This window comes from Bos taurus, chromosome 1 (genome assembly GCF_002263795.3).
Source record: "Bos taurus isolate L1 Dominette 01449 registration number 42190680 breed Hereford chromosome 1, ARS-UCD2.0, whole genome shotgun sequence".
NCBI classification, from domain to species: domain Eukaryota; kingdom Metazoa; phylum Chordata; class Mammalia; order Artiodactyla; family Bovidae; genus Bos; species Bos taurus.
Genome location: NC_037328.1, coordinates 152,051,161 through 152,078,551, shown reverse-complemented (window position 1 = coordinate 152,078,551; position 27,391 = coordinate 152,051,161). Strand labels below are relative to the sequence as shown.

General features: G+C 44.4%; 1 protein-coding gene across 1 annotated transcript in view; it reads left to right on the top strand.

The window, feature by feature from the left end:
* LOC112448102 (collagen alpha-4(VI) chain) overlaps positions 1-27,391 on the top strand; it is a 147,169-nt gene that overhangs the window by 105,085 nt on the left and 14,693 nt on the right. Inside the window, exons 27-31 of the mRNA XM_024997177.2 lie at positions 2,309-2,345; positions 6,252-6,263; positions 6,352-6,845; positions 23,552-23,642; positions 25,014-25,697. Coding sequence (XP_024852945.1) covers positions 2,309-2,345; positions 6,252-6,263; positions 6,352-6,845; positions 23,552-23,642; positions 25,014-25,697 — 1,318 coding nt within the window. The remainder of the gene's footprint in view (positions 1-2,308; positions 2,346-6,251; positions 6,264-6,351; positions 6,846-23,551; positions 23,643-25,013; positions 25,698-27,391) is intronic.

The window sequence follows — 27,391 nt, the reverse complement described above, 5'->3', positions numbered from 1 at the left end:
ATACAAAGCATAGTTATTTTATATTCTCTGTCTGATTATTCTGGTATCTTAAATGGCTATAGAATCTGTTGTTTCTCCTGGGTGTGAATATTTTAATTCTAAACTTTATTTTTTCAAAAACACAAAAATTTCCACCTTTGCAAGATAGAAATCTGTAAAAATTCTTTAATTTCTCCTCTTGTAAGTTCTCTTGATACTTTAAAGTTTATAGACTTTACTCTAGTTGATTATAGCCAAATCAAGTAAAAGGAACAGAATAATATTTTAAATATTTAAACAATATTTTAAAGAGTAGAATAATATTTTAAATCTGGATGTTTTTGACTAATACTGGTTGGCATGAAAGGAAGACTTTGAGGTCTACTTGGGATGATCCCCTGGAGAAGGGAAAGGCTACCCACTCCCATGTTATGGCCTGGAGAATCTCATGGACTGTATAGTCCATGGGGTTGCAAAGAGTTGAACACGACTGAGAGACTTTCACTTTCTTTCACTTTTCACCCCTGTGCAAAAAACAAACAAGCTTTTTTGGTGAGGCGCAAAAATTGCTTATACAGTATTTATCTTTCTCTTTTTGACTCACTTCATTCTCTAACACGTATATATGGAACCTAGAAAAATGGCACCGAAGAATTTATTTACAGGGCAGCAGTGGAGAAACAAAGAGAATAGACTTATGGACATGGGGAGAGGGGAGGAGAGGGTAAGATGTATGGAAAGAGCAACAAGGAAACTTACATTACCATATGTAAATAGATAGCCAACGGGAATTTGCTGTATGATGCAGGGAACTCACTCTTGCCTGGAAAATCCCATGGATGGAGGAGCCTGGTAGGCTGTAGTCCTTGGGGTTGCTAAGAGTTGGACACGACTGAGTGACTTCACTTTGACTTTTCACTTTCATGCATTGGAAAAGGAAATGGCAACCCATTCCAGTACTCTTGCCTGGAGAATCCCAGGGACGGGGGAGCCTGGTGGGCTGCTGTCTATGGGGTCGCACAGAGTTGGACATGACTGAAGCGACTTAGCAGCAGCAGCAGGGAACTCAAACAGGGCTCTCTGTATCAACCTAGAGGAGTGGGTGGGGAGGGAGATGGGAGGGAGGTTCAAAAGGGAGGGGATACATGTCTACCTGTGGCTGATTCATGTTGAGGTTTGACAGCAAACAGCAAAATTCTGTAAAGCAATTATCCTTCAATAAAAAATAAATTAAGTAAAAAACTTGCTTATGGAGTATTTATAAGCCAACACATAGTATAGTAGGTGGAGAAGGCAATGGCAACCCACTCCAGTACTCTTGCCTGGAAAATCCCATGGACAGAGGAGCCTGGAAGGCTGCAGTCCATGGGATTGCGAAGAGTCAGACATGACTGAGCGACTTCACTTTTACTTTTCACTTTCATGCATTGGAGAAGGAAATGGCAACCCACTCCAGTACTCTTGCCTGGAGAATCCCATGGATGGAGGAGCCTGGTAGGCTGTAGTCCTTGGGGTCGCTAAGAGTTGGACACGACTGAGTGACTTCACTTTGACTTTTCACTTTCATGCATTGGAGAAGGAAATGGCAAGCCACTCCAGTGTTCTTGCCTGGAGAATCCCAGGGACGGGGGAGCCTGGTGGGCTGCCATCTATGGGGTCGCACAGAGTCAGACACAACTGAAGTGACTTAGCAGTATAGTAGAGGCCACTGTGTCTTATGGCGCACCTGAAAAGGATTTCAGCCTTATGGTTATTTTTCACGTCCCAGGTACAAAAGTACAGTGGCGGGAGGTAGGGAAGGGTGTGGAGCAACTGAGGAGCAGAACGTAATGGGGTCGGTTGGAGAAGAGGACAGAGCAGAGAGGAAGGGGTCAAGGGAGCAATGAAGGTTCCTAGGGGAGGTGCTGAGGGTAGAACGTCTTGGCTGTCGCTCTGAAGAAATGTTACAGGAGTCACTAATGTAGAGACCCAAGAATTGAAGGCATTCCTCTGCTTTTTGTGCTGAGATTCCTGGATTAAACTTCTTCAAAATCAAATTTGATTCCATTCCTTTGTTAAGAAGATAAAAAAAAAAAAAGAAGGGTTCCCCTTATCTACCTATCTCTAATAATATGGGCAGTGTATTAGATATAAAATATTTAAAATGTCCACTGGATCCAGAAATATAACTTCCTGGAAAGTTTCATCTGCTGTGACAAATTTTGGGTTTTCTGTTGTGGATTAAAAAGCGTCAGATAGGCACTGATTCCTTATAAGGTTTCTAAGTCATGAGGTTGAGGAGGAATATGCTTCAAATTAAATACTCTTTATTTTACCATCTTTCTAACAGCCTTGTGAAATCATCAAGTTTGCTCGTGAAAATTGCCGTAAGTTGTTACAAAGCCTCAAAAGGAGCCAGCACTGCGAAGTGGGGATGGATCATGCTTTGGGAGCATAAGTCACCTGGGATTTGGAGAAGCATGGTCCATCCAGGGAGGGTCTTTTATAATTTATAATATATTCGGCTCAGTTCCCCCTTGGGTAAGTAAACTTCTTCAACGTGATCTCAGCAATGAAGTGGATGATATGGAGAACAGTATGGAGGTTCCTTAAAGAACTAAAAACAAAACCACCACACTATCCTACAACCCCACTCCTGGGTGTGTATCTGGAGAAAACCAACTTTAAAAAGATACACGCACCCCAGTGTTCATTACAGCACCGTTTACAGTAGTCAAGACCATCGAGAGATGAATGGATAAAAAAATGTGGTATTATAGTGAAGTGGTCATATTAAGTGAAGTCAGACAGAGAAAGACAAATCTCATATGATATCCCTTATATGTGGCATCTAAGAAAAAAAGTTACAAATGAACTTCTTTACAAAATAAAAATAGACCGACAAATATGAAACAAACTTATGGTTACTGAAGGGGAAATGGGGAGGAACAAATTAGGAATTTGGGATTAATACACTGCTATTTATAAAATAACCAACAAGGACCTACCATAGATAGCACAGGGAACTATACTCAATATTTTGTGATAACCTACAAGGGGAAAATATGAAAAATAATATATACACACATGTGTATAACTGAATTACTTTGTTGTACACCTGAAATTAACATGACATTATGAATAAACTATACTTCAATAAAATGAAGTTAAGACACATGAAATGGACAAAAGGCATGCTATCTCAACAGCAAAGAAGAATCCCACTGCAGCATGGCATCTCACACAGTGATAGCTGGACACTTGCACTTCTTGCTGCTTCTTAACACAAAACAGGCAAAGAGAAGCTCTGTTCTTTTATTTCATCCATTAAGCAAGGGAGATCAACAAGGAGCCTTCAGTAACTAATGGGTCCTTTTAAATTGACATTTATGTTTTAAAAATGAAACTATGAATCCTCACATCTTAAGTAATGCTTGTCATGTTCCCAGATTGAAATTCATTGACTGTCTTCAGTGTACTCCAGGATATTTGCACCTATAATATACACCAGCATTGGGAAGTGGACATGAACTTGGCAAGCTGCTTAGTTTGGATTTTCTCCCAAACCATCCCACCCCTCTTACACTAATTCTCCCATGTTCTGTCCACTCCCATTCAGTTGCTGTTCAGAAAGATTCTGGATTTTTCTTCTAGGAATCATAAATAATAATACCATTATCTTGACCACAAAGGAAAAAAGTTTCAAAGTTAAAGGTGAAACTCCTTTTACATTCAAAAGCAGTGTGAAGTAAAAAATAAACAGAAAAAAAGTGGGAAAACATATGCAATATAAGCCATGAATCCAGGGAAACGCTCTAACTTCCTTACTCCATCATGTTGAAATATATAAAATCACAGCTACTCAATCATTTTCATCTACAAAAACAGGCACTTCATAATTTGCTAAACCTGAATGTAAAAAACTCTTTTAGATTGAAAATGGGTCAGCCTCATGAATGGAGGATTCAGGAAAGAAAAATTACAACATACCTGTAACAATGGTTGACTTCATAAGCAGTCAAAGAATACAAATTAAAATAAGACATTTTTTTGTTTCAAATTGGAAATATTTTTAAGATGAGAAAAAAGTCCCTATCCAAGGTAGAGAAATGTAGGCATGTCGATTGGTACAACTTTTCTGAAAAGCCACTGGACAATATATTTATCAAAAGCCATAATTGCAGAGACTCATTTGGGGCTGTAATTGGACAGATATGCAAGGTTCAAGTATTCTCATCACAAAGGGATGTTGGCACGACACATGATAGTTCTCCGGATGATATTGCTCTAAATTTACTGATGGAAAGAATAGATGTTCATCATATATGAAGCGAAAAAAGATTCAGTATAGAACATAACATAAGCCCCAAGTCTTATAAAATAAAACAAAGCATGTATTGTTGTTGTTTAATTGTGTCCAACCCTTTGCGACCCCATGGACTGTAGCCTGCCAGGCTCCTCTGGATTTCCCTCCATGGGATTTCCCAATCAAGAATACTGGAGTGGGTTGCCATTTCCTTCTCCAGGGATCTTCCTGACCCAGGGATTGATCTCAAGTCTCCTGCATTGACAGGTAGATTCTTTACTGCTAAGGCACCATGGCAGCCCCAAACAAATTATACATATATACATACACATGTATGTGATAAATTAAGGGTGGTTTTAATTTTTGTTTTCTAGTATCTTCCATTAAAATATATTGCTTGTGTATACACATTTATACATAATATGTGCACCATATTAATAATTGTTATTAATAATATCTTAATACATAAATTAATAAACAATAATATAATATTAATACTTGGGCTTCACTAGTGGCTCAGAGAGTAAAGAATCTGCCTCAATGTGGGAGACCCAGGTTCAATTCCTGGGTCAGAAGAACCCCTGGAGAAGGGAATGGTAACCCACTCCAGTATTCTTGCCTGGAGAATCCCATGGACAGAGGAGCTTGGTGGGCTATAGTCCACAGAGTCACAAAGAGTTGGACATGACTGATCAGCTAATACACACAATATTAATACTTAATTACTAATATTACTATATTTTATTATAGATATGGTTTAAGATAGGTGTGTATATACATATGTGTGTGTGTATATAGTTTCCGAGTAGCTCAATGTATTATATTTAAGTTCAGTACAGTGTGACTCAGCTCAAAAGCAGGGACACAAACATAGTTCTTGAATCAGAGCCTGAGACAGTCAGTCTGGAGTTGGTGGAGTGCCATGGTGCTCAGGGGTACAGGCTCTTTATTATATAACATATAATAATATAAATTATGTATTATAATATCAGTCAGTTCAATTCAGTTCAGTCGCTCAGTCGTGTCCGACTTTTTGCAACCCCATGAATCGCAGCACGCCAGGCCTCCCTGTCCATCACCAACTCCCGGAGTTCACTCAGACTCATGTCCATTGAGTCAGTGATGCCATCCAGCCATCTCATCCTCTGTCGTCCCCTTCTCCTCCTGCCCCCAATCCCTCCCAGCATCAGGGTCTTTTCCAATGAGTCAACTCTTCGCATGAGGTGGCCAAAGTACTGGAGTTTCAGCTTTAGCATCATTCCTTCCAAAGAAATCCCAGGGCTGATCTCCTTCAGAATGGACTGGTTGGATCTCCTTGCAGTCCAAGGGACTCTCAAGAGTCTTCTCCAACACCACAGTTCAAAAGCATCAATTCTTCGGCACTCAGCCTTCTTCACAGTCCAACTCTCACATCCATACATGACCACAGGAAAAACCATAGCCTTGACTAGACGAACCTTTGTTGGCAAAGTAATATCTCTGCTTTTGAATATGCTATCTAGGTTGGTCATAACTTTCCTTCCAAGGAGTAAGCGTCTTTTAATTTCATGGCTGCAGTCACCATCTGCAGTGATTTTGGAGCCCAGAAAATAAAGTTTGACACTGTTTCCACTGTTTCCCTCTGACGCTGGGGCAGGGGTGCTGTTTCCCATATCACCTAATGACCCAAGATGTCTGTCAAGCTTCAGCCAGCAGGTAAAGAAAGGAAAAGTATACTTGTTTGGAGTAAGATGCTATCCCACTGAGAAATGCAGTCTTTGTTCCAGGCAGCCACATACCCAGTCAAAGACTGGGGTTCTTTTGCTATGGGGAGAAGGGGGGAGTGGATATTGGAGAGCAAGCTGAGGTCTCTGCCACACTCAGGTGGGAGTCATAGAGGCTTGAATTTCTCAGAGGAGATGGTTTTCATATCAATGCTGGCAAAAGTGTCTTTGCCTATGTCAATTAACAATGTCCTCTTTTCTCTCCCAAATCATTTCCCTTCCAGCCTGTTCAGCAGGTAAATAACATTTGTTAATATTCATTCCGGCCTTCACCCATGTACAGGCATCGCAGACAGTCCTAAATCTGTGTCTCCACATGTCTAGGTGTTTCCAAATGCCCAGCGTTCCCGACCGAGGTGGTCTTCGCCTTGGACACGTCAGATGACGTCTCCTGGTTGGATTTTGAGAGGATGAGAGACATTTTACTGTCTCTGCTGATGAAGATGGAAATCAGTGGGAGTAACTGCCCCGTGGGTGCACGGGTGGCCATTGTCTCCTACAGCAACAGAACTGATTACCTGGTTCGCCTCTCTGACCGCAAGGCAGGGCCCGCGCTCCTGCAGGCGGTCAGGGGGCTGTCGCTGGCAGGGTCATCTGGCAGCCGGCGCCTTGGGGACGCCATGAGGTTTGTGGCTAGACACGTATTCAAGCGCGTGCGTGCGGGCCGCCTCCTGAGGAAGGTGGCAGTGTTCTTCCAGGCGGGCCCGACCCCGGATGCAGGTTCTATCAGCACCGCCATGCTAGAGCTCAGTGCGCTGGACATTGCTGCTGCGGTCATCACCTTCACGGAGGACCACGGCCTCCCGGATGCCCTGCTGGTGAGTGCAGGACTGAGGCTGGGCAGGGGTCCAGGGGTTAGTGCTTACCCTGTGGGGAGTGAGAGCTGGTCAGGGGAAGAATTCTCCAGAAACTGATGTATGTGTGTGTGTGGGAGACAGGTGCAGGGTTAGGGGGATGTCTCATTACAGACTCTGCTGCCAGCGTTACTGCTGGTGCCTAGTGGCCATCCTTGGAGTAGCCATCGAGTATATACTCCATGCCGTGTGCCTTTTAAAGAGTCTTATTGAACTCCTCTCAAACTCTATAAGGTAGATGTCATCGTAGAGCTCCATTTCAGAGATGAGAATACTGAGGCTTAGACAGGTTAAGTATGTCATCACAGGTCAAATGTCTTGTTAGGTGCTGGCCGATTTTTATCTACCTTAATAGCTGGTGCTTACCCACTCTGCTAACCTGTATGATGAGGCGGGGGGTTGGGGGTGGTCCACCGACTGTAATTTATGTTCTCTGTTTTACTTGGGATATAAAACCCATGGGGGCTTACCTGGTGGCTCAGTGGTAGAGAATCCACCTGACGCAGGCTCGATCCCTGGGTTGGGAAGATCCCTGGAGGAGAAAATGGCAACCCACTCCAGTAATCTTTCCTGGGAAATCCCATGGACAGAGGAGCCTGGTGGGCTACAGTCCACAGGGTCTCAAAAGATTTGGACATGATTCAGCATTCAGCACATGCATACATAAAATCCATATACAAAGTGGATAAGGGGTAGTGATTTTAAGGATACAGCTAGATGGGTTTTTATACATGTTTAAAGCCCAATGACCAAGACATAGCTCAAGGTAACTGAATACTTGAGGCATTCTGTATGTTTGCTCATATGACCTTTCCAGCTTCTGTCACCATCGAATGGTTCCATCTGGTCCTTTATGCAAATTGAATCCTACAGCATGTATCTCTTTGTATCTGGCTTCTTTCACTCAACTTACCGTCTGTTCTCTTGTTCATCCATATAGATTAATTTTTTATTGAGTAATTTTTTAAAACTAAAGTTTTCTAGTGTATGTATATACCACACTTTATTATTTGAAATTGAAATATAGTTGAATTATAGTTTTGTGTTTCAGGTATACAGCTCAATGATTCAGATATATATATATACGAATATGCATATCATATATATATTTATGCATCTTTTTCAGATTCTTTTCCATTATAGATTGCCACAGTGTTGCATATAATTCCCTGTGCTATACAGTAGGTCTTTGTTGTTTATCTGCTTTGTATATAGCAATGTGCATATGCTAATCCCAAGCTCCTAACTTACCCCTCCTTCCTTTTTCCCCTTTGGTAACCATGTGTTGGCTTGCTACATGTACCACACTGTATTCATCGATCTAGTCTCTAAACTTGACTTTTCTAACTAAAACCCATGTAAACCATTCTTCTGGAACATCTGGGATGATTTATAAGAATGAAAGACGATTGCCTTCTTAAGTGATTTCAGGAGGCTGATGCATATCAGCTTGAGCTATGTTCCACTGGCAATATTCAACTGTTTCTGACCTGCAGAAATGGAAACGTCATATGGTTCAATCTAATAGCTAAAAAAGTCACCTCTGCTGGACTATTTAGTTTTCTCTGAAGATTGGATGTGCAGTTTGTGTGGGAGGTGGGAGGTTTTGTTGACATAGCTGTGACTATGCTTCTAGGAATCAATAGGTAAAATTGTGACAGCTTGTGAACTATTGAGAAGGATGGACAAAATATCTTTAGTTTTCAGTCCCTCTTGCCTCCCAGGATGTCCGGACAGGAATGGGTAGGGGATGGTGGCAACTCTCAGTAACTGCCTTGAATTGATTAGTAAAGGCAGAGTCAGACAAGCTGTTATCGTTCAGTCACTAAGTCGTGTCCAACTCTTTGCTACCCCATGGACTGCAGCACACCAGGCTTCCCTGCCAGGGGTCCAGCCCTGGCTGATCCAGGGAGTTCGAAGCAGGGACGGCGTCAGCGAGGATCAGGATACAATAGCTTCAATTAGATATTAATTAAAGATGTAAAGAGTAATAGAATGAGGATAGCTCAGTAGGAAAACTCAGTGGAGAAAAGAGGCTGAGTAGCTTGGTTTACGCCGGAGACCAATAAAACTTCAAGACAAGAAGCTTGCACCACTTACGTAGGCTGCAGGCATCCTTCCGTTCTCCCAAAGGAGAGGAGACACTGAGGCCTCCCCGGTCGGATCTTAGAAGCCCAGGCAAAATTAGTAAGCTTGGTGGGTTCTGTGCTCCAGATGGAGAGTCAGCCAGAGTGAGAGAGAGTGACATGGGGAGACCAGTATTTCGAGAAACTGATCCCAATTCTTTATTTTCCATGGTCTACTTTTATACACTGAGATGTTATGCAAAAGTCACGTGGGGTCAGCAGTCCTGACTTTTATCAAAGTCAGGTGCTTCATACAAATGTATACAGAGGTCTCAGGGGTGTTACATCATCTTCTGGCCAGGGGGCCTGCTGACAATTTATGACCCTCTCCTTGTGACAGCGGTCAGTCAACCAGGACACTTATTTCTCCAGGGGTGATTATTCTTAAAACAGACGCCACCCAAATAAAGTTACATTCCTATAGGGTGAGGGTATAGTGGGTTTTAGTTAAGGAAAGAATTTACTTAGCCTAAGGTCTAACGTGATTTATATCAAAGGTTAATATTTATTTCTTCTATATATTCATTAATGTGTATAAGGGCCGGGGATGTGGAGACTTAGCAACAAACATTGGCTCAACAAATGAAAAACCCTTCACCAATACAATTTCTAATCAGCCCATTATACTTACACTAATGGTTTTCTAACTTTTCTAAGGAACCTGTTTTTAGAAGGTTTAAAGCATCTCGTGCCTCTCACGGTTGGGAGGCTGTGAGCAATCACATGTGGCCGGACAAGCCTGTCAGGCAGGCTAGAGAACCTTCAGAGGAGTTTGTAGGTTAAAACACTCTTGTCATGCCCAGGAGTTTTTATTAACTGGAGCTCTAAGTTAACTCCTTCTCTGAAAGAGGTGGTAGGGGACAGCCCCCCGTAAAGTCAGAGGTGTAGGTGAGAGCACAAAGTAGTAAAGTAGGCAGGCTCTGGTTATGGGGGTAGATGCTCGAGGATTTCCAGGGGGACACCTGAGGCTCGATCCCACCTTTGCGTATGTCGAGCCTCCTTCCTCATGACCTTTGCCACGGGCCGAGTGCCTCACTCTGGCCCCCAACACTTACCTGTCTTCCACTGTCTCCCAGAATTTGCTCAAGTTCATGGCCATTGAAAGTGAAGAGGAACTTCAACACTTAGAAAGTGAGGAGGAACTAAAGAGACTCTGGATGAAAGTGAAAGAGGAGAGTGAAAAAGTTGACTTAAAGCTCAACATTCAGAAAACTAAGATCATGGCATCCAGTCCCGTCATTGCATGGCAAATAGATGGGGAAACAGTGGAAACAGTGGCTGATTTTATTTTGGGGGCTCCAAAATTACTGCACATGGTTATTGCAGTCATGAAATGAAAAGACGCTTGCTCCTTGGAAGGAAAGTTATGACTAACCTAGACAGCATATTAAAAAGCAGAGACATTACTTTGCCAACAAAGGTCTGTCTAGTCAAACCTATGGTTTTTCCAGTAGTCATGTATGGATGTGAGAGTTGGACTGTGAAGAAAGCTGAGTGCCGAAGAATTGATGCTTTTGAACTGTGGTGTTGGAGAAGACTCTTGAGAGTCCCCTGGACTGCAAGGAGATCCAACCAGTCCATCATATAGGATATCAGTCCTGGGTGTTCATTGGAAGGACTGATGTTGAAGCTGAAACTCCAATACTTTGGCCATCTGATGTGAAGAGCTAACTCATTTGAAAAGACCCTGATGCTGGGAAATATTGAAGGCAAGAGGAGAAGGGGACGACAGAGGATGAGATGGTTAGATGGTATCACCAACTCAAAGGACATGAGTTTGGGTAGGCTCTGGGAGTTGGTGATAGATAGGGAGGCCTGGTGTGCTGCAGTTCATGGGGTTGCAAAGAGTCAGACACGACTGAGCAAATGAACTGAACTGATGTCCATTAACTCAGTGATGCCATCCAACCATCTTATCCTCTGCTGACCTCTTCTCCTTTTGTCTTCAATCTTTCCCAGCATCAGGGTCTTTTCCAATGAATTAGCTCTTCATATCAGATGGTCAAAATATTGGAGCTTCAGCTTCAGCATCAGTTCTTCCAATGAACATTGGGGGTTGATTTCCTTTCAGATTGACTGGTTTGATCTCTTTGCAGTCCAAAGGACTCTCAAGAGTCTTTTCCAGCACCACAATTCAATAGTATCAATTCTTTGTTGCTCAACCTTCTTTATGGTCTAAATCTCACATTCATAATGACTGCTCTAAAAACAATAGCTTTGGGACCAGATGCCTTGATCTTAGATTTTTTAAATGTTGAGTTTTAAGGCAGCTTTTTCACTCCCCTCATCAGGAGGCTCTTTAGTTCCTCTTTGCTTTCTGCTGTAAGAGTGGTATCATCTGCATATCTGATGTTAATATTTCTCCCAGAAATCTTGATTCCAGCTTGTGATTCATCTGGTCCAGCATTTCCCATGATGTGCTCTGTCTATAAGTTAAATAATCTACAGCCTTATCAAATTCCTTTCCCAATTTTGAACCAGTCAGTTGTTCCATGTAAGGTTCTAAGTGTTGCTTCTTGACCTGCATATAGGTTTCTCAAGAGATAAGTAAGTGGTCTGGTATTCCCATATCTTGAAGAATTTTCCTCAGTTTGTTGTGATCCACATAGTCAAAGGCTTTCTCTTAGTCAATGAAGCAGAAGTCAATGTTTTTCTGAAATTCCCTTGCTTTCTGTATGATCCAACAAATGTTGGCAATTTGATCTCTGGTTCCTTTGTCTTTTCTAAACCCAGCTTGTGTATCTGGAAGTTCTCAGTATACATATTGCTGAAGCTTAGCTTAAAGGATTTTTAACATAACCTTACTAGCATGGGGAATGAGTACAATTGTCCAATAGTTTGAGCATTCTTTAGCACTGCCGTTCTCTGAGACTGAAATGAAAACTGACCTTTTCCAGTCCAGTGGACACTGCTGAGTTTTCTAAATTTGCTGACATATTGAGTGCAGCACTTTAACAACATCATCCTTTCAGATTTTAAATAAATCAGCTGAGATTCCATCACCTCTACTAGCTTTGTTCATAGTAATGCTTCATAAGGCCCACTTGACTTTACACTCCAGGATGCCTGGCTCTAGGTGAGTGACCATACCACCATGGTTATCCCAGACATTCAGACCTTTTTTGTATTGTTCTTCTGTGTATTTTTGCCACCTCTTCTTAACCTCTTCTGCCTCTGTTAGGTTTTTGCTGTTTTTGTCCTTTATCATGCCCTTCCTTGCATGAAATGTACCCTTGATATCTCCCAAGTTTCTTGAAGAGATCTCTATTCTATTGTTTTCCTCTATTTCTTTGCGCTGTTCATTGAACAAGGCCTTCTTATCTCTCCTTGCTATTCTCTGGAACTCTGCATTCAGTTGGGTATATCTTTCCTTTTCTTCCTTGCTTTTTGTGTCTCTTCTTTTCTCAGGTATTTGTAAAGCTTCCTCAGACAACCACTTTGCCTTCTTGCATTTCTTTTTCTTTGGGATGGTTTTGGTCACCACCTCCTGGACAATGTTAGGAACCTGTTTCCATAGTTCTTAAGGCACTCTGTCTACCAGATCTAGTCAATTTAATCTGTTTATCACCTCCACTGTATAATCATAAGGGATTTGATTTAGGTAATACATGAATGGCCTAGTGGTTTTCCCTACTTTCTTCAATTTAAGCCTGAATTTTGCAATAAGGAGCTCATGAAATGAGCCACAGTCAGCTTCAAGTCTTGTTTTTGCTGACTGTATAGAGTTTCTCCATTTTTGGCTGCAAAGAATATAATTAATCTGATTTTGGTATTGACCATCTGGTAGTTTCTATGTGTAGAGTCATCTCTTGTGTTGGAAAAAGGTGTGGGAAAGGGATTGTTGGAAAGGGTTTGTTGTTGTTGGAAAATGGTATTTATTATGACCAGAGCATGTTTTTGGTGTGGTTCTCCCCTTCATGTATCGCAGCCTTGAAGTGGTGAGGGGGCTTGCATAATTCAGTGAAGCTATGAGTGATGCCATTCAGGATCACCCCAGACGGATGGGTCATAGTGGAGAATTCTGACAAAATGTGATCTGCTGGGGGAGGGAAATGCAAATCACTCCAGTATTCTTGCTGCGAGAACCCCATGAACAGTACACAAAGATGAAAAGATATGACACTGAAAGAAGAATTCCCCAGGTCAAAAGGTGCCCAACATGCTACTGTGGAAGAAGGGAGGACAATTACTAATAGCTCCAGGAAAAAGGAAGCCGCTGGGCCAAAGAGCAAATGACGCTCAGTTGCAGAGGTGTCTGGTGGTGAAAGTTAAGTCTGATGCTCTAAAGAACAACACTTCACAGGAACCTGGAATGTTCGGTCCATGAATCCGGGTAAACTGGACATGCTCACGTAGGATATGGCAAGAGTGAACATCGGCATCTTAGGAATCAGTGAACTAAAATGCTTCTTGTGCTGTTGATGGGTTATTGTGGCAACCAGTGAACTAAAATGGAAGAGTATGGGTGAATGGGATTCAGATGACGTTGTGTCGGCTACTGTGGGCAAGAACCCCCTAGAATAAATGGAGTAGCACCATAGTCAACAACAGAGTCCAAAATGCAGCACTTTGGTTCAGTCTCAAAAAGACAGAATGATTCTGGTTCATTTCCAGAGTAAACCATTCAACATTACAGTAATGCCAGTCTATGCCCCAAGCACTGATGCCAAAGAAGCTGAAGTTGACCAGTTCTATGAAGATCTACAAAACCTTCTATAACTAACACCAAAAATATGTCCTTTTCATCATAGAGGATTAGAATGCAAAAGTAGAAAGTCAAGAGATAGCTGGAGTAACAGGCAAATTTGGCCTTGGAGTACAAAATGAAGCAGGGAAAAGGCTAGCAGAATTTTGCCAAGACACAAGTTACGCCTTATTATTTTTATTGCAGTATAATTGACTTACAGTATTTTATTGGCTTCAGGTGTGTACAACATAGTGATTCAATATTTTTATACGTTACAGAATGATCACCACAGTAAGTCTAGTCATGATATGTCTCCGTAAAAGACATTGCGTAGTTATTGACTGTCTCCCCCACACTCTGCGTTTCATACCTGTGAGTCATTTATTTTGTAATGGGAAGTTTGTACATCTTAACCCCTCTCACTGACTCCTCTCATCCCCCTACACACGCTCTCTGGCAACCACCTGTTTGTTTTCTGTATCTACGAGTCTATTTCTGTTGTGTTATGTTTGTCCATTTGTTAGATTCCACACATGAGTGAAATCATGTTGTAATTTTGTTTCTCCATCTGATTTAGTCCACTTAGCCTATGGGGGTCAGACAGAGTTGGACACGACTGAAGTGACTTAGCAGCAGCAGCAGCAGCAGCAGCAGCAGCAGCATAATACCATCTATTACGGTCCATCCATGTTGTTGTCACATATGGCAAGATTTCCTTCTGTTTATGACTAATATTCTATTCTGTGTCTGTGTATACACATCTCTGTGTGTGTGTATCTGTGTGTATGTATCTGCGTGTGTGTGTGTCTGTGTGTGTGTGTATCTGTGTGTGTATGTGTATCTGTGTATCTGTGTGTATCTGTGTGTGTGTATCTGTGTGTATCTGTGTGTGTGTGTATCTGTGTGTGTGTGTGTGTGTGTGTGCGCACACAATGTGTTAGTCACTCAATCGTGTCTTACTTTTTGTGAGACCGTGGACCGTAGCCCGCCAGGTTCTTCTGTCTGTGATGTTTCCCTGTCAAGAATACTGGAGTGGGTTGCCATTGCCTACTCCGGGGAATCTTTCCAACCCAGGAATTGAATCCGTGTTTCTTGCACTTCCTGCGTGGGCGGGCAGACTCTTCACCTCTGTGCCACCTGGGAAGCCTGTATATATATATATAGTCCCCTCTTTCCATGGATAGATACATAAGTGTGAAAATGAAAGTGTTAGTCACTCAGTCATGTCCAACTCTTTGTGGCCTCATGGACTGTAGCCTGCCTGCCAGGCTCTTCTGTCTGTGGAATTCTCCAGGCAAGAATACTAGAGTGGGTAGCGATTCTCTTCCCCAGGGGATCTTCCTGACCCAGTGATTGAACCTGGGTCTCCTGTATTGCAGGCAGATTCTTTACCGTCTGAGCCACCGGGGAAGCGCGCACGCACACACACACACACACACACATCTCTTTTATTCATTCATCTGTTGAGGAACACTTGGGTTGCTTGCATTTCATAGCTGTTGTAAACAATGCTGCCATGAACACAAGTGTGCATATATTTTTGTACCTGTATTTTGTTCTCTTTGGGTAAATACCAAGTTGCTGGATCATATGGTAGTTCTATTTTTAGTTTTTGAGGAACTGCTGTACTGTTTCCACAGCAGCTGCACCGTTTACATTCTCACCAACAGTGCATGAGGCTCCCCTTTTCTCCACATCTTCACCAGAGCTTGTTCTTTTTTTTATGATACCCATTCTGACAGGATGAAATGATATTTTATTGCGGTTTTGATTTCCCTGGTGATTAGCGATGTTGAGCATCTTCTCACGTGTCTTTTCACACATGGCCGTCTGTATGTCTTTGGAAAAACATTCAGGTCCTCTGCCCACTTTGTAGTCAGGTGGTTTTTTCAGTGCTGAGTCGTATGCATTCTTTCCATGCTTGTTGGATATACGGTGTGCAGATACATCCTCCCATTCAGTAGGCTGCCTTTCATCTCTGTAGACAGTTTCCGTCACCTGCAAAAGCTTTTTCGTTCCCTGCCAGCTGCAAGGTGCTTGCATCTCAGTTCTACCCTTTGCTGTTGTTGTTGCTCCACTCTCCTCTTCATTCCTTAGACATATTCTTGTCCCAAGATGTGGAGGGATCACTCTGTGCCCTAAATTTAACATTTAGAGAGGATGTTCAGCGGCACTTGCTAGCTCAAATGTAGCGAATGACTTTGTTTCTGGTAACTTTGGCAAGGAGATAAACCATAAAAACGACTATCACATCCTCAGAGCCTTTCAGAAAATCTTCATTTCTTCACAACCGGGCATAATGCATCCCATTACCTTCCCTACTCTGTGCTTTATCCCGTGCGGAATTGAGTTAGGGGAGTGAGAATATCCTGTAATTTTCCTTCTGAATTATCTGCCCGAGGGCTCCCTTGGATGATCTGTGGGGCTTTTTGTCTTTCATCTCTATGTTATTTTATTTTCTAGAATAACTTAGTATTCTAAAGCTTCTCAAAAAATGATGGTTGTTCAATTTAAAATAATTGTATAAACTAGAGGAACCAGAGATCAAATTGCCAATAACCGCTGGATCACGGAAAAAGCAAGAGAGTTCCAGAAAAACATTTATTTCTGCTTTATTGACTATGCCAAAGCCTTTGACTGTGTGGATCACAATAGACTGTGGAAAATTCTGAAAGAAATGGGAATACCAGACCACCTGATCTGCCTCTTGAGAAATTTGTATGCAGGTCACGAAGCAACAGTGAGAACTGGACCTGGAACAACAGACTGGTTCCAAATAGGAAAAGGAGTACGTCAAGGCTGTATATTGTCACTCTGCTTATTTAACTTATATGCAGAGTACATCATGAGAAACGCTGGACTGGAAGAAACACAAGCTGGAATCAAGATTGCCGGGAGAAATCTCAATAACCTCAGATATGCAGATGACACCACCCTTATGGCAGAAAGTGAAGAGGAACTCAAAAGCCTCTTGATGAAAGTGAAAGTGGAGAGTGAAAAAGTTGGCTTAAAGCTCAACATTCAGAAAACGAAGATCATGGCATCTGGTCCCATCACTTCATGGGAAATAGATGGGGAAACAGTGGAAACAGTGTCAGACTTTATTTTTTGGGGCTCCAAAATCACTGCAGATGGTGACTGCAGCCATGAAATTAAAAGACACTTACTCCTTGGAAGGAAAGTTATGACCAACCTAGACAGCATATTGAAAAGCAGAGACATTACTTTGCCAACAAGGGTTCATCTAGTCAAGGCTATGGTTTTTCCTGTGGTCATGTGTGGATGTGAGAGTTGGACTGTGAAGAAGGCTGAGCACCGAAGAATTGATACCTTTGAAGTGTGGTGTTGGAGAAGACTCTTGAGAGTCGCTTGGACTGCAAGGAGATCCAACCAGTCCATTCTGAAGGAGATCAGCCCTGGGATTTCTTTGGAAGGAATGATGCTAAAGCTGAAACTCCAGTACTTTGGCCACCTCATGTGAAGAGTTGACTCATTGGAAAAGACTCTGATGCTGGGAGGGATTGGGGGCAGGAGGAGAAGGGGATGACAGAGGATGAGGTGGCTGGATGGCATCACTGACTTGATGGACGTGAGTCTGGGTGAACTCCGGGAGTTGGTGATGGACAGGGAGGCCTGGCGTGCTGCGATTCATGGGGTCACAAAGAGTCGGACACAACTGAGCAACTGAACTGAACTGAACTGATGCCCTAATTTCTCAGTCTGTTTAAACATGCTTGGAAGTTGTGGGCCATGTTGGAAAGATTTCTTAAGCCATCCATTATATCAACCTGAGGTCTAACTAAAGCACTATTGTAACACTTGGGCTATTTGTGCTGAATCCCATTAAGAAATGTCCAATTGTCTTGTGTCCCAAAACATAAGACTTAATTTGCACCCTCTTTTAAAGTCTAAAAATGGAGCATTACAGGGAAAATGCAACTTGTGTGCCTCATTTTAAATTTCATTTTTCTTTATAAAAAACCTAGCATTTGTTCCTTTGAAACAATAGCTTTCAAAATAGCTCATATTTATTGATCCAGGTGCTATTCAAAGATCTTCTCATGTATAGATTCATATAATCCTTATAACAACTCAAAGAGATGACTGATATTTTTTCAGATGATGAAACTGAGGCACAGAGAAGAAAATAAGTTTCTCAGGGTCTGGAATCCCCATTCACAATGAGATTTTAATTCAAAAGTCAAAAATAGGAAAATAAGATAGTTGAGACGTTCTCAGCTCCTCTTGTGTATTAATTAGTTTTACCTATACAAGAGAAGGAAATGGCAACCCACTCCAGTATTCTTGCCTGGAGAATCCCGAAGACAAAGGAGCCTGGTGGGCTACAGTCCATCGGGGTCCCAAAGAGTCGGACATGACTGAGCTACTAACATACACACACACCTACATACAAGAATACTGTGAGAAAGATCTATGAACTGGCTCTATTTCTCTTTCTGTATATTGCTCTTAAAAAAAAAAAATCCTAAGAATTGGCTATCATGGAGACAAAAGCCATTAGCTGTAGAATATGAAAGTATTAACAGGAAGGCCAAAGGGATTTGGGGGGAATAATTTAAAAATGGTATAATTTAGAATTCAGAAAAGTTGCAGGAGGACATTATTTTTCCTTTTTTTCTGAAGGATGTGCTGGGTTGTCCAGACAGACACTCAGAGGCCATCAGATGACCTGCTGTGGAGGCTTTGTCGGGCTGCTGGTTTTGATTAGATTGTTACCACCCAAGAGGCACCACCAGGATCAGAAGCCAAGGAAAGGAATTAGGCAATGAGGCTTTAAACTCTGGCTTTGTCCCCTGTGTAATCTGGACACGTGATTTGTCACTGGCACTTCAATTTGGTCACATGTGAAATGGGGATAAACTCACAGATGTGCTGTGAGAGCTACAAGAGGTAGTGTTTACCGGGACCACTGACACTTTCTGTGTATGCAAAATGCAGGCCATTGTTACTGCTGTCTCCTCAAGGGTGTTACTAGTGCGCCTTTGCCTGGTAACCACCTGTGAAATTGGAAAGCTTCCATTTGTTTATAGCACCTATGAAGGTCCAGCCACCATGCTATATGCTTTTCATGCTTTGTCATCATCACTCTTCAGTCCTCAGGGTGTGTTCACGGGACCAGCAACCCATCAGTCTCACCCAGGTTTGTGAGAAAAGCCAAATCTTAACCTTTCTCCCTGACCCAGTCTATCAGGCTCCGCATCCTTAATGAGATCCCCACGTGGTTTCCGTGAGTGGTAAAGTCTGAGGGGTCTTGGGCTGATCCCCATACTAATCTTGCAAGTTAATTATGATAAAACATTTCCCAGAGGAAGTGAGGGAAAGTAGGAGCTGAACTGACTTGTTCTAAACGACGCAGTCTTGAATCCACACTCTGGAGGTCTGACTCCCTGGTTCCTCTCTATCACTCAACACCCCCAATCCATGGTCCACCCCCAGCGTTTGCTGAGAAGTCCAGGAAGAGCCAGCAGCTTCATGGCGCTCCTGGCGGGACCATGCCTCCTGCCTGGAGCTGGAATGAGACTCCACATGGTTTCTGACTCTCCCTCCCTGGGGTCCTGTCAGCCGTGCCTCAGCCCTTGGCGACTCCTGCTTCTCAGCACTTGCTCCCGTCCCCTCTCCTCCCATCTGCCTGAGCCAAGGAGCCTCCTCCAGCTCAGTCCCAGGAAACAGCGCTGTCCTGTGGCCTCTGGGAACTCAGCCCAAAAGCAGTCAAGTATTGATTTGAACCCTGTGGGTTTCTTGAGCTCAGGGCCCACAGAGTGTTCTTTAATGCTGGGTGCTGAGGTTTGAAGGTTGTCTGGATCCTTCTATTTAAAAAAAAAGAGAATGTTTATGCAAATCCCTGTGCTTTATCCTTTCCCTGCCCCTCCTCCATGCACTCTGTCTTTCAGTTCAGTTTAGTCGCTCAGTCATGTCCGACTCTGTGACCCCATGGACTGCAGCGCGCCAGGCCTCCCTGTCCATCACCAACTCCCGGAGTTTACTTGTCTTTAGTACCCAGCTAAGGTCCCCTAGAGAAGGAAATGGCAACCCACTCCAGTACTCTCGCCTGGAAAATTCCATGGACTGAGGAGGCCTGGAGTGCTACAGTCCATGGGGTCGCAAAGAGTCAGACATGACTGAGCAACTTCACTTTGCTGCACTTCAGTCTCATCAGAGCACAACTGGACACTTAGAGGGGAAGCTGGTTGATGGAGTCATGAGAGGCGCTGATTCAAGCTGCAGCTCAGCTCCGAGCTGTCAGCACGTCACGTGGCTTGTCTTTCAGGTGCCCTGTTGGTGAGGTTTCCTTCTCTGGTGCTGATGGGCGTCTGCAGTGGGGATCATGGAGTTGGGCTCCTCTTTTCATGCTGCAGTTCCCTCCCACACGATCTCTCTGCTTGAGCCTTCTTCAGAATCATCTTGTCTACCTTATCAGTGACAGTGCTGGCAAGCCCAAAGTCAAAGTAATGAGATGTTAATGAACAGCAGCTAGATGCAGATAAGTCTAAAGTGAACCAGTATTCCCCATAGACCTCTGCTGTGTCTTTGTGTACTTGTTCCCACAATTTGATCTTTGTAAGAATAGTAAAAAAATTTTAAGCGTTATCATCAAAGTATTCTTCCTCAGAGCTAAAAAAAAAAAAAAAAAAGATAAACATTTTGTAGTGATTCCAATTCAGTTGAATTTGGTTGTTCTCCAGCTGGCAGAACAGCAGATGGAAGAGTTGAGCTGCTCTGAGAAGAAAGTTAACACCGTGTTCCGAACAAGGCAGATACCAAGGACACTTATGAAGGACCAGGCTGTGTTGAGACAGGAAGAAACCTCAGCAGCATTGACTCCTACCCCAAATTCTGTTGTTGAGGAAATAGGCCAAAGGCTTGTCCGAGGTCACCCAGCCAATCCTGGCCAACCAAGGACTAGGACCTGAGCTCCTGACACCTGGTTCCATTGGTGCTGCCTAGAACCTTTCCTGTGAACCTTTCCTTTATATTAATACAGACTTGAGGGTATGCTTGAATTTATTTGAAGTCTTTCATACTACCTCTAAAAGTCTCATCAATTTTGCATTTTATAAGACACTTCAACCACGTTTCCCACGATTTAAGCATAATATTCACCAGGTTAGCCTTTCCCCACAACTCCTGGAGGAAAGTCCATGTTCCCAGTGCTCCCCCAGTCTTCTCATATCTCCTGGGACGCTGCTGTGGATCCTGGTTTCAGAAGCCTTCCCGACGGCCTCATGTGATTTCCAGTAAAGCTGTTAATGTGCCACATCCACGCCGACACTGTTGTCTCTAGCGCTTGGTAATTTACTACATCTACTTTAGTTTGGTCCATACTCAGATCTGATGACCATGTGGAATGGATCTGAATGTTGGGTGTTGGCAACTCTGCACTCACTGCTCGTCTCAGCTTCCCTCCATCTGGCTGGGTGTTGCAGGGTTTCAAATGTGCTGTCCGTTGGAATGTGTCTTCTCCCTGGGGGCGGAGGGTGTTGAGAAGAATCATGAATAGCCACCGCTTATCTCTGGGCATCTGTGCCTGCTGTTCCTTCACACCATAATGCTTCTTTGCCAGTTAAGGGTCCTACTGATTCTCCCAAAAGTGCCAGATGTTATTATCTTCATCAGGTTCCCTTTATTCATCCGCTTTGAAACGCATCTCCGGTTCCTGTGTTACTGAAACGTGTTATGGGGTGTCTTTCCTTCTTGAGCATTGTTTGCCAGTCCTTCCACTCTTTGAAGGTGTGGCTCTGTCATTTCTGTACCTCCAGGTGGTTTGTTATGTCTTTTCCTAGCAGCCCTTTCATCAGTCTTGGTTGACTCGAATGTCTAAGTCAGGAAAAAGCCTCATTTTAGAGAAGGCAATGGCACCCCACTCCAGTACTCTTGCCTGGAAAATCCCATGGGCGGAGGAGCCTGGTGGGCTGAAGTCCATGGGGTTGCTAAGAGTCGGACACGACTGAGCGACTTCGCTTTCACTTTTCACTGTCATGCATTGGAGAAGGAAATGGCAACCCACTCCAGTGTTCTTGCCTGGAGAATCTCAGGGATCGGGGAGCCTGGTGGGCTGACGTCTATGGGGTCTCACAGAGTCGGACACGACTGAAGTGACTTAGCAGCAGTAGACGGCTTTTAGCATGGGAGACTTAGGAATGTTCTCATGTTTGTTTTGTTTTATATTAGCATAAACAAAAGTTCCACTCTCAATATTTCTTTCCCCACAAGCGTTTTTCCTTCAGGGAAGCTCAGTGTGAAGGATTGTGCTGGGGATACACGGCAGTCCTAACAGAAAGAGTGAATGCTCTGTAAGGAGTGTGCATTCCAGAATGTTCTTTTCCAAAGTAAACCCTGCCTGTCTCACTCCCTGAGGACAGGCATGACATCTTTGTTTGCTGAGCACCTTGCCACCCGAGAAAGGGCCAGGTCTGCCTGGTCCCAGCCAAAGGGATGCAAGGGGCAGGGCTGACTCCCAGGGAGTACTGTCCTACATGCTTTAAAAAAGTAATTTATTTTTTTGTATTTATTTGGCTGTTCTAGGCCTTACTTGCAGCGTGAGGTCTTCTCTTCTGGAGCACAGGCTCAGTAGCTGTGGTACACAGGCCTAGCTGCTCCACATGGGCCTGTGGGATCTTTCCTAACCAGGGGTTGAACCTGTGTCCCCTGCCCTGGAAGGCAAATTCTCAACCAGGGAAGTCCCTGTCCTACACGCTTTGACAGGGTGGAAAACCACATGGCCATGACTAAGCTTGGATATCCAGCTCTTTGCAAACCACACCTCAATTCCTGAGAGAAATAATACGAAAGTGTTCCTAATCATTACAAGGGGGAAACCCTGCAAAGAGCCTGCATTAGCCAGAGCATGCCTGCCCCAGTCTCAGGGGCTCAACACGAGAAAGTGTTATTTCTCCATCTGTCACCAGTGGCGCGGGTTCCTTGGGGGTGTGGGTGAAAGGAAGGGTACTTTGCTGCATTCAGGACCCAGGCTCCTTCTATCGGTGACTCCATCATGTCCTAGGGCCTCAAGGCCTTTTCTGAATCCTCCACAGCTGGCTGGCAAAGGAGGAGGTGGAGCTCGTGCATACCCTGGGAACGGCATTCACTGCTTCCACCTCCATGCTGTTGGCTAGACCTTGGTCATATGGTCCAAGTGACTGCAGGGAAGGATGGAAATGTAGTCTGGTTTTCAGAAGAAGAGAGAATAAGTATGTTGATTATCTAGCCAGTTATCACACGGACCTTGCTGGATTCATTACTGTTAATATAATTTGTCTTTTAAACCTGATATCAGTTATTAAATTAATCATAATAGGAAAGGGTCTGTGAAGGAAATAAATGGATTTTCCATCCCTACAAAACCTTCCCCGATTCCCCCTCCCTCTTACCAGCTCTGGCCTCTCTGATGATCTCTGCCTCCTTCCATCCTTGTGGCTTATGACCTAGATCTGTGACCATGTCCTTGAAGGGTCTGCATGTTCATGATTAATAACTCCCACCACACTGCATCACACACCATGGACAATCCCTAGAGATTTACAGAATTTATAAATGACTGAAGCCTTAACTCCCTTACCCTCACTCCAATAGACCTGACGTTGGTTGAGTTTTATACATGTGGCCACACCTCATATACCCACACCGATGGTATAGTCCAACCTCCAGCTTAGGACTAGAGAACTATGTGACTGTAAATAGCTGGACTATAAATGCCAGATTATATAGACATAGAGAGTTACACATGTTCTTTAAAAATATCATATTAATGATTTTCTCATCTGAATTGGAAGGTGCATGAAAAATGTGGCCTGAGATTTAGCACCGCTAATGATAATTTGTGTATGTGTTGGCACTAGATGAATGGAAGCAACAGATTTCATCTGTATGTCTGGGAGACGGAGAGCCAGCAGCGTGTGGAACGCATGGCCCGCTGCACCCTCTGCTATGGTAAGCCTGGACAGCGCTGCTGGTCGGATTGATGTCTTCAGAGCAGGGTGAATTAGCTGGTGGCCACAGGCCAGCTGTGCTCTGCAGATGTGTATCAGTTTTTCTTGGGAAGTCAGAACAGGCCAGAGAGTCTCAGACACGGCATTCCTTTGTGGCCACAGTCAGCCAGAGATGCGTGGTGCCTGCCCCCTTTGGAGAGCAAGTATCAGCTAGTGCCCCGCCATCTGGTCCCTCCCCCTCCCTGGCTTCTCATCCTGGCCCCTCCGCCTCCTTACCTGTCCTGCCAAGGCTTCTGGATATGCCTGGGTTTGTGTCCCTTCCTCATTTGACCATTAGTGTGACAGGCGGACCACTGAGCTCAGGTCAAGAGCATTGAGTTCTCGGCCTGGAACTGCCATTGGCCGCCAGCAGGGTCTTGGAAAGACCTCAGCTTCCACACCTCACACCAGCCTGGGCACAGAAGAAGCAGTGTTGCTGAAACCCACGCACACCCACATGTGAAGAGCTGTCGTGCACATCACCTTCCCCTGGGGCCAGCCCGAGTCCTGGACAGGAAAGCAAAAGGGAATTCTGCAGCTCCCTCTCCTGGATCCACCCTAAGTCCTAAAGCTGCCGTGAGAGGTGTGGCTCTGAAAACCTGGTCAGATACAGGAACTGCTGTTCGTAGGGCATGTTACAGCTGAGGAACTTCTTTCCCGTTCATTATTTTGTTTGACGCTGTGGTCCCTCTGGGCCTCTACCCCCTCCTGCACAAGTGAAAGCCCAGCTGGGGTTTATGGAACCTGAGCTCTGACTACACAGGCGTTGTTCTGAGCACTTACGTATATTAACTCACTTTAAAGTTAAAAACCACACAAACAGCTTCATAAGAGAGGTTTATTATTATGAGTATCATTATCTCCATCAGTGGAGAAGGAAATGGCAACCCACTCTACTACTTTTGCCTGGAAAATTCCATGGACGGAGGAGTCTGGTAGGCTACAGTCCATGGGGTCGCAGAGTTGGACAGGACTGAGCAACTTCACTCTCAGTTTCGCATTCTATCTCCATCAGACAGATGAGGAATCTGAGGAATCTGCCCCGGGTCACACACCCAGTAAGAGGCGGGCTTGACTGTACCAAGTAGAGGGGCTCTGAACCTAGGGATTAGGAAGCCATGTGGCCTGGTGGTTAGAAACATTAACTGTGGAATCAGATATACTCTCAACTCTTCTTCTGAAAAACAGGCGTGTTTATTTACAGTGCCCATCTTCTGGCTGAAGTCATCCCCAGGCAGACAGCCTTCAGCAGTGGCTCTCCCTACTGAGTGCCTGGAAGCGTGTGTGCCTGGAAAGGAAAGGGATTCATGGTAACCCCGCTTCTCCTCCGCAGATCAGTGCCTCCCGGCCCCGGAGTGCGGGCGGGGCAGGCCCGGGCCTCTGCAAGTGGATGCGGACATCGCCTTCCTGGTGGACGGCTCCCGCGGCGTGGGCACCGACCTCTACCGTGTAGCCTTGACCTTGGTGGACGCCGTGCTCGACGAGCTGGAGGTGGCGAGGCAGCCGAGCACGTCTCCTCGTGGAGCCCGCGTGGCCCTGGTGACACACACGACCCCCGGCTTCTGGCCTGGAGAGGGGAGGTCCCCCGTGCTCGAGGGCTTCCACCTGACCGCGTATGGCCACCGGGCACAGATGCAGAGGAGCATCCGCGAGGCCGCGGGCCACCCCCTGCGGGGAGCGCCGGCCCTGGGCCATGCCCTGGAGTGGACGCTGGAGAAGGTGCTCCTGGCCACCCCGCTGCTCCAGAGGGCGCAGGTCCTCTTTGCCATCGTGGCCAGCGAGACCAGCAGCTGGGACCGGGAGAAATTAAGGACTCTGTCCCTGGAGGCCAAGTGCAAGGGCGTCACTCTGTTTGTGCTGGCCTTGGGCCCGGGCGTGGGGACCCGCGAGCTGGCAGAGCTGGTCCACGTGGCCAGCTCCCCCTCGGAGCAGCACCTGCTACGCCTGGAAGGGGTCTCAGAGGCAGAGGTGGCTTATGCCCTGGGCTTCACGCGGGCCTTCCTGAACCTCTTAAAAAGTGAGTGGACAGGGATGCCTGGCGGGTGGGAAGAGGCAAGCACAGAGCCTGGCATATGGGTGGGTGGGTGCCCATGGCACCATCGCCCTTGCTGGGCTGTAGGCTGCCCCGTGGTCTCCACCTCTAGGGCAGACCCCAGGGAGCACCCCACTTCCTGAAAACCCTAAGCTACGTTGCCCTGACACGCTGCCAAGCTTAGTGTTGGCTTCTTGTCTGGTGGCTGGGAGGCCTCAGGTTTCCACCGAATCTTTTGATTTTGTCATTTACCAGAATGAGGATAAAAATCTCTTCTCTATTTGTGAAGCCTATGTTCAAATATGTGCGTGGAAGCAACACTGCTGTACGTGCATAAAGAATAGTTACTGTTATTGCTGTGTCCAGTGATCCAGAGTCCACTGCTATAGAACAGTGCTTCTCAGATTTTAACATGCACATGCTTTTCCTGGGGATCTAGTTACACTTTGGATTTTGATTCAGTGCGTCTGAGCTGGGGCCCGAGAGTCTGCATTTTTAAAAAAGATTTCACTGAAGTATAGTCAGTTTATAATGTTGTGTATTTCTCTGTGCAGCAAAAATGGACAGTGCACATTTTAAATAAGCCCCTGGCTGATGCTGCTGGTGCAGGGACCGTACTTTGAGTAGCGAGTTTTCAGGGACTTGCTAGGAAACGAGGGAGACAGGACAGAAACCTGGAACCTCTCATCTCAGGTTGGAGCACCGGTGAAAAGTGCTGTGACCACGCAGCTTGGCCAGAATTCTTCCCTGTGTCCTGTCCTACTTCCTCACTTCCAGTCAGAACAAGTTGAATGAGATTTATGGGTAACTGGCACCAAATCTGTATCCTAGCATGATGATGGAGATGGTTAGGACTGGAGGGTGGGTATTATCCTGGTCACATTTGCAGGAGTTTGTCTTGGGCTTTGTCCAACCGTGCATAGTCCCACACAACTCATGTGTGGGTGCCTCCCTGTGGCGTGGGAGGCCTTCCTGCCCTCTTTGCTGGGGGACATCAGCTTCTCAGTTTATAAGTGGGTATGACATCCCGTCACATAAAGCTCCGCTGTCACTGAGGGAATAAAGGCAGTCTGATGGACACCTTAGAAATAGAGACACAGCTGTTGTGCCTCTGTAACTTGAGAGACATGGACATTAATGAATTGGTTCTAGTCTAATCTTTGCCACTCAAGAGCTGTGTGATTCTAGAAAGGTCAGTGAACCTTGAGATTCCTTACCTTTGCAAGAGATGGAAGAAGGAACTGTAACAGATGACTGAAGGCTTAGTGATTCTTTGAGGGACAAGGAGGCTAGAGGATTATTTTTCTAGTCTATTTTAATTTCGCTTTACTTATATGTTTTCATTACATTAGGTTGCATTTCATATTTTGTTCTATTCTTTTATGTTATGATTTAATTTTATATTGCTTATACAATAGAATTCATTTTATACTTTCATTTTGCTTGTATTTTTATTTTTCTATTTGTATTTTTGTGCTTTGAGTTTACATCTTTTTGATTTTATGTCAATAGACTTTTTTGTTTTCTAGTTTATTTTGTTATACTTTATTTTGTTTTATTGTATATTTTACACTTTAATTGATTTTATTTTATGTCTTATGTCTTAATGGATAATATTTTGGTCTTGTGCTTTATTTTACTTCATTTTATTTTTGAGCTTCATATCATTTTATGCTTTA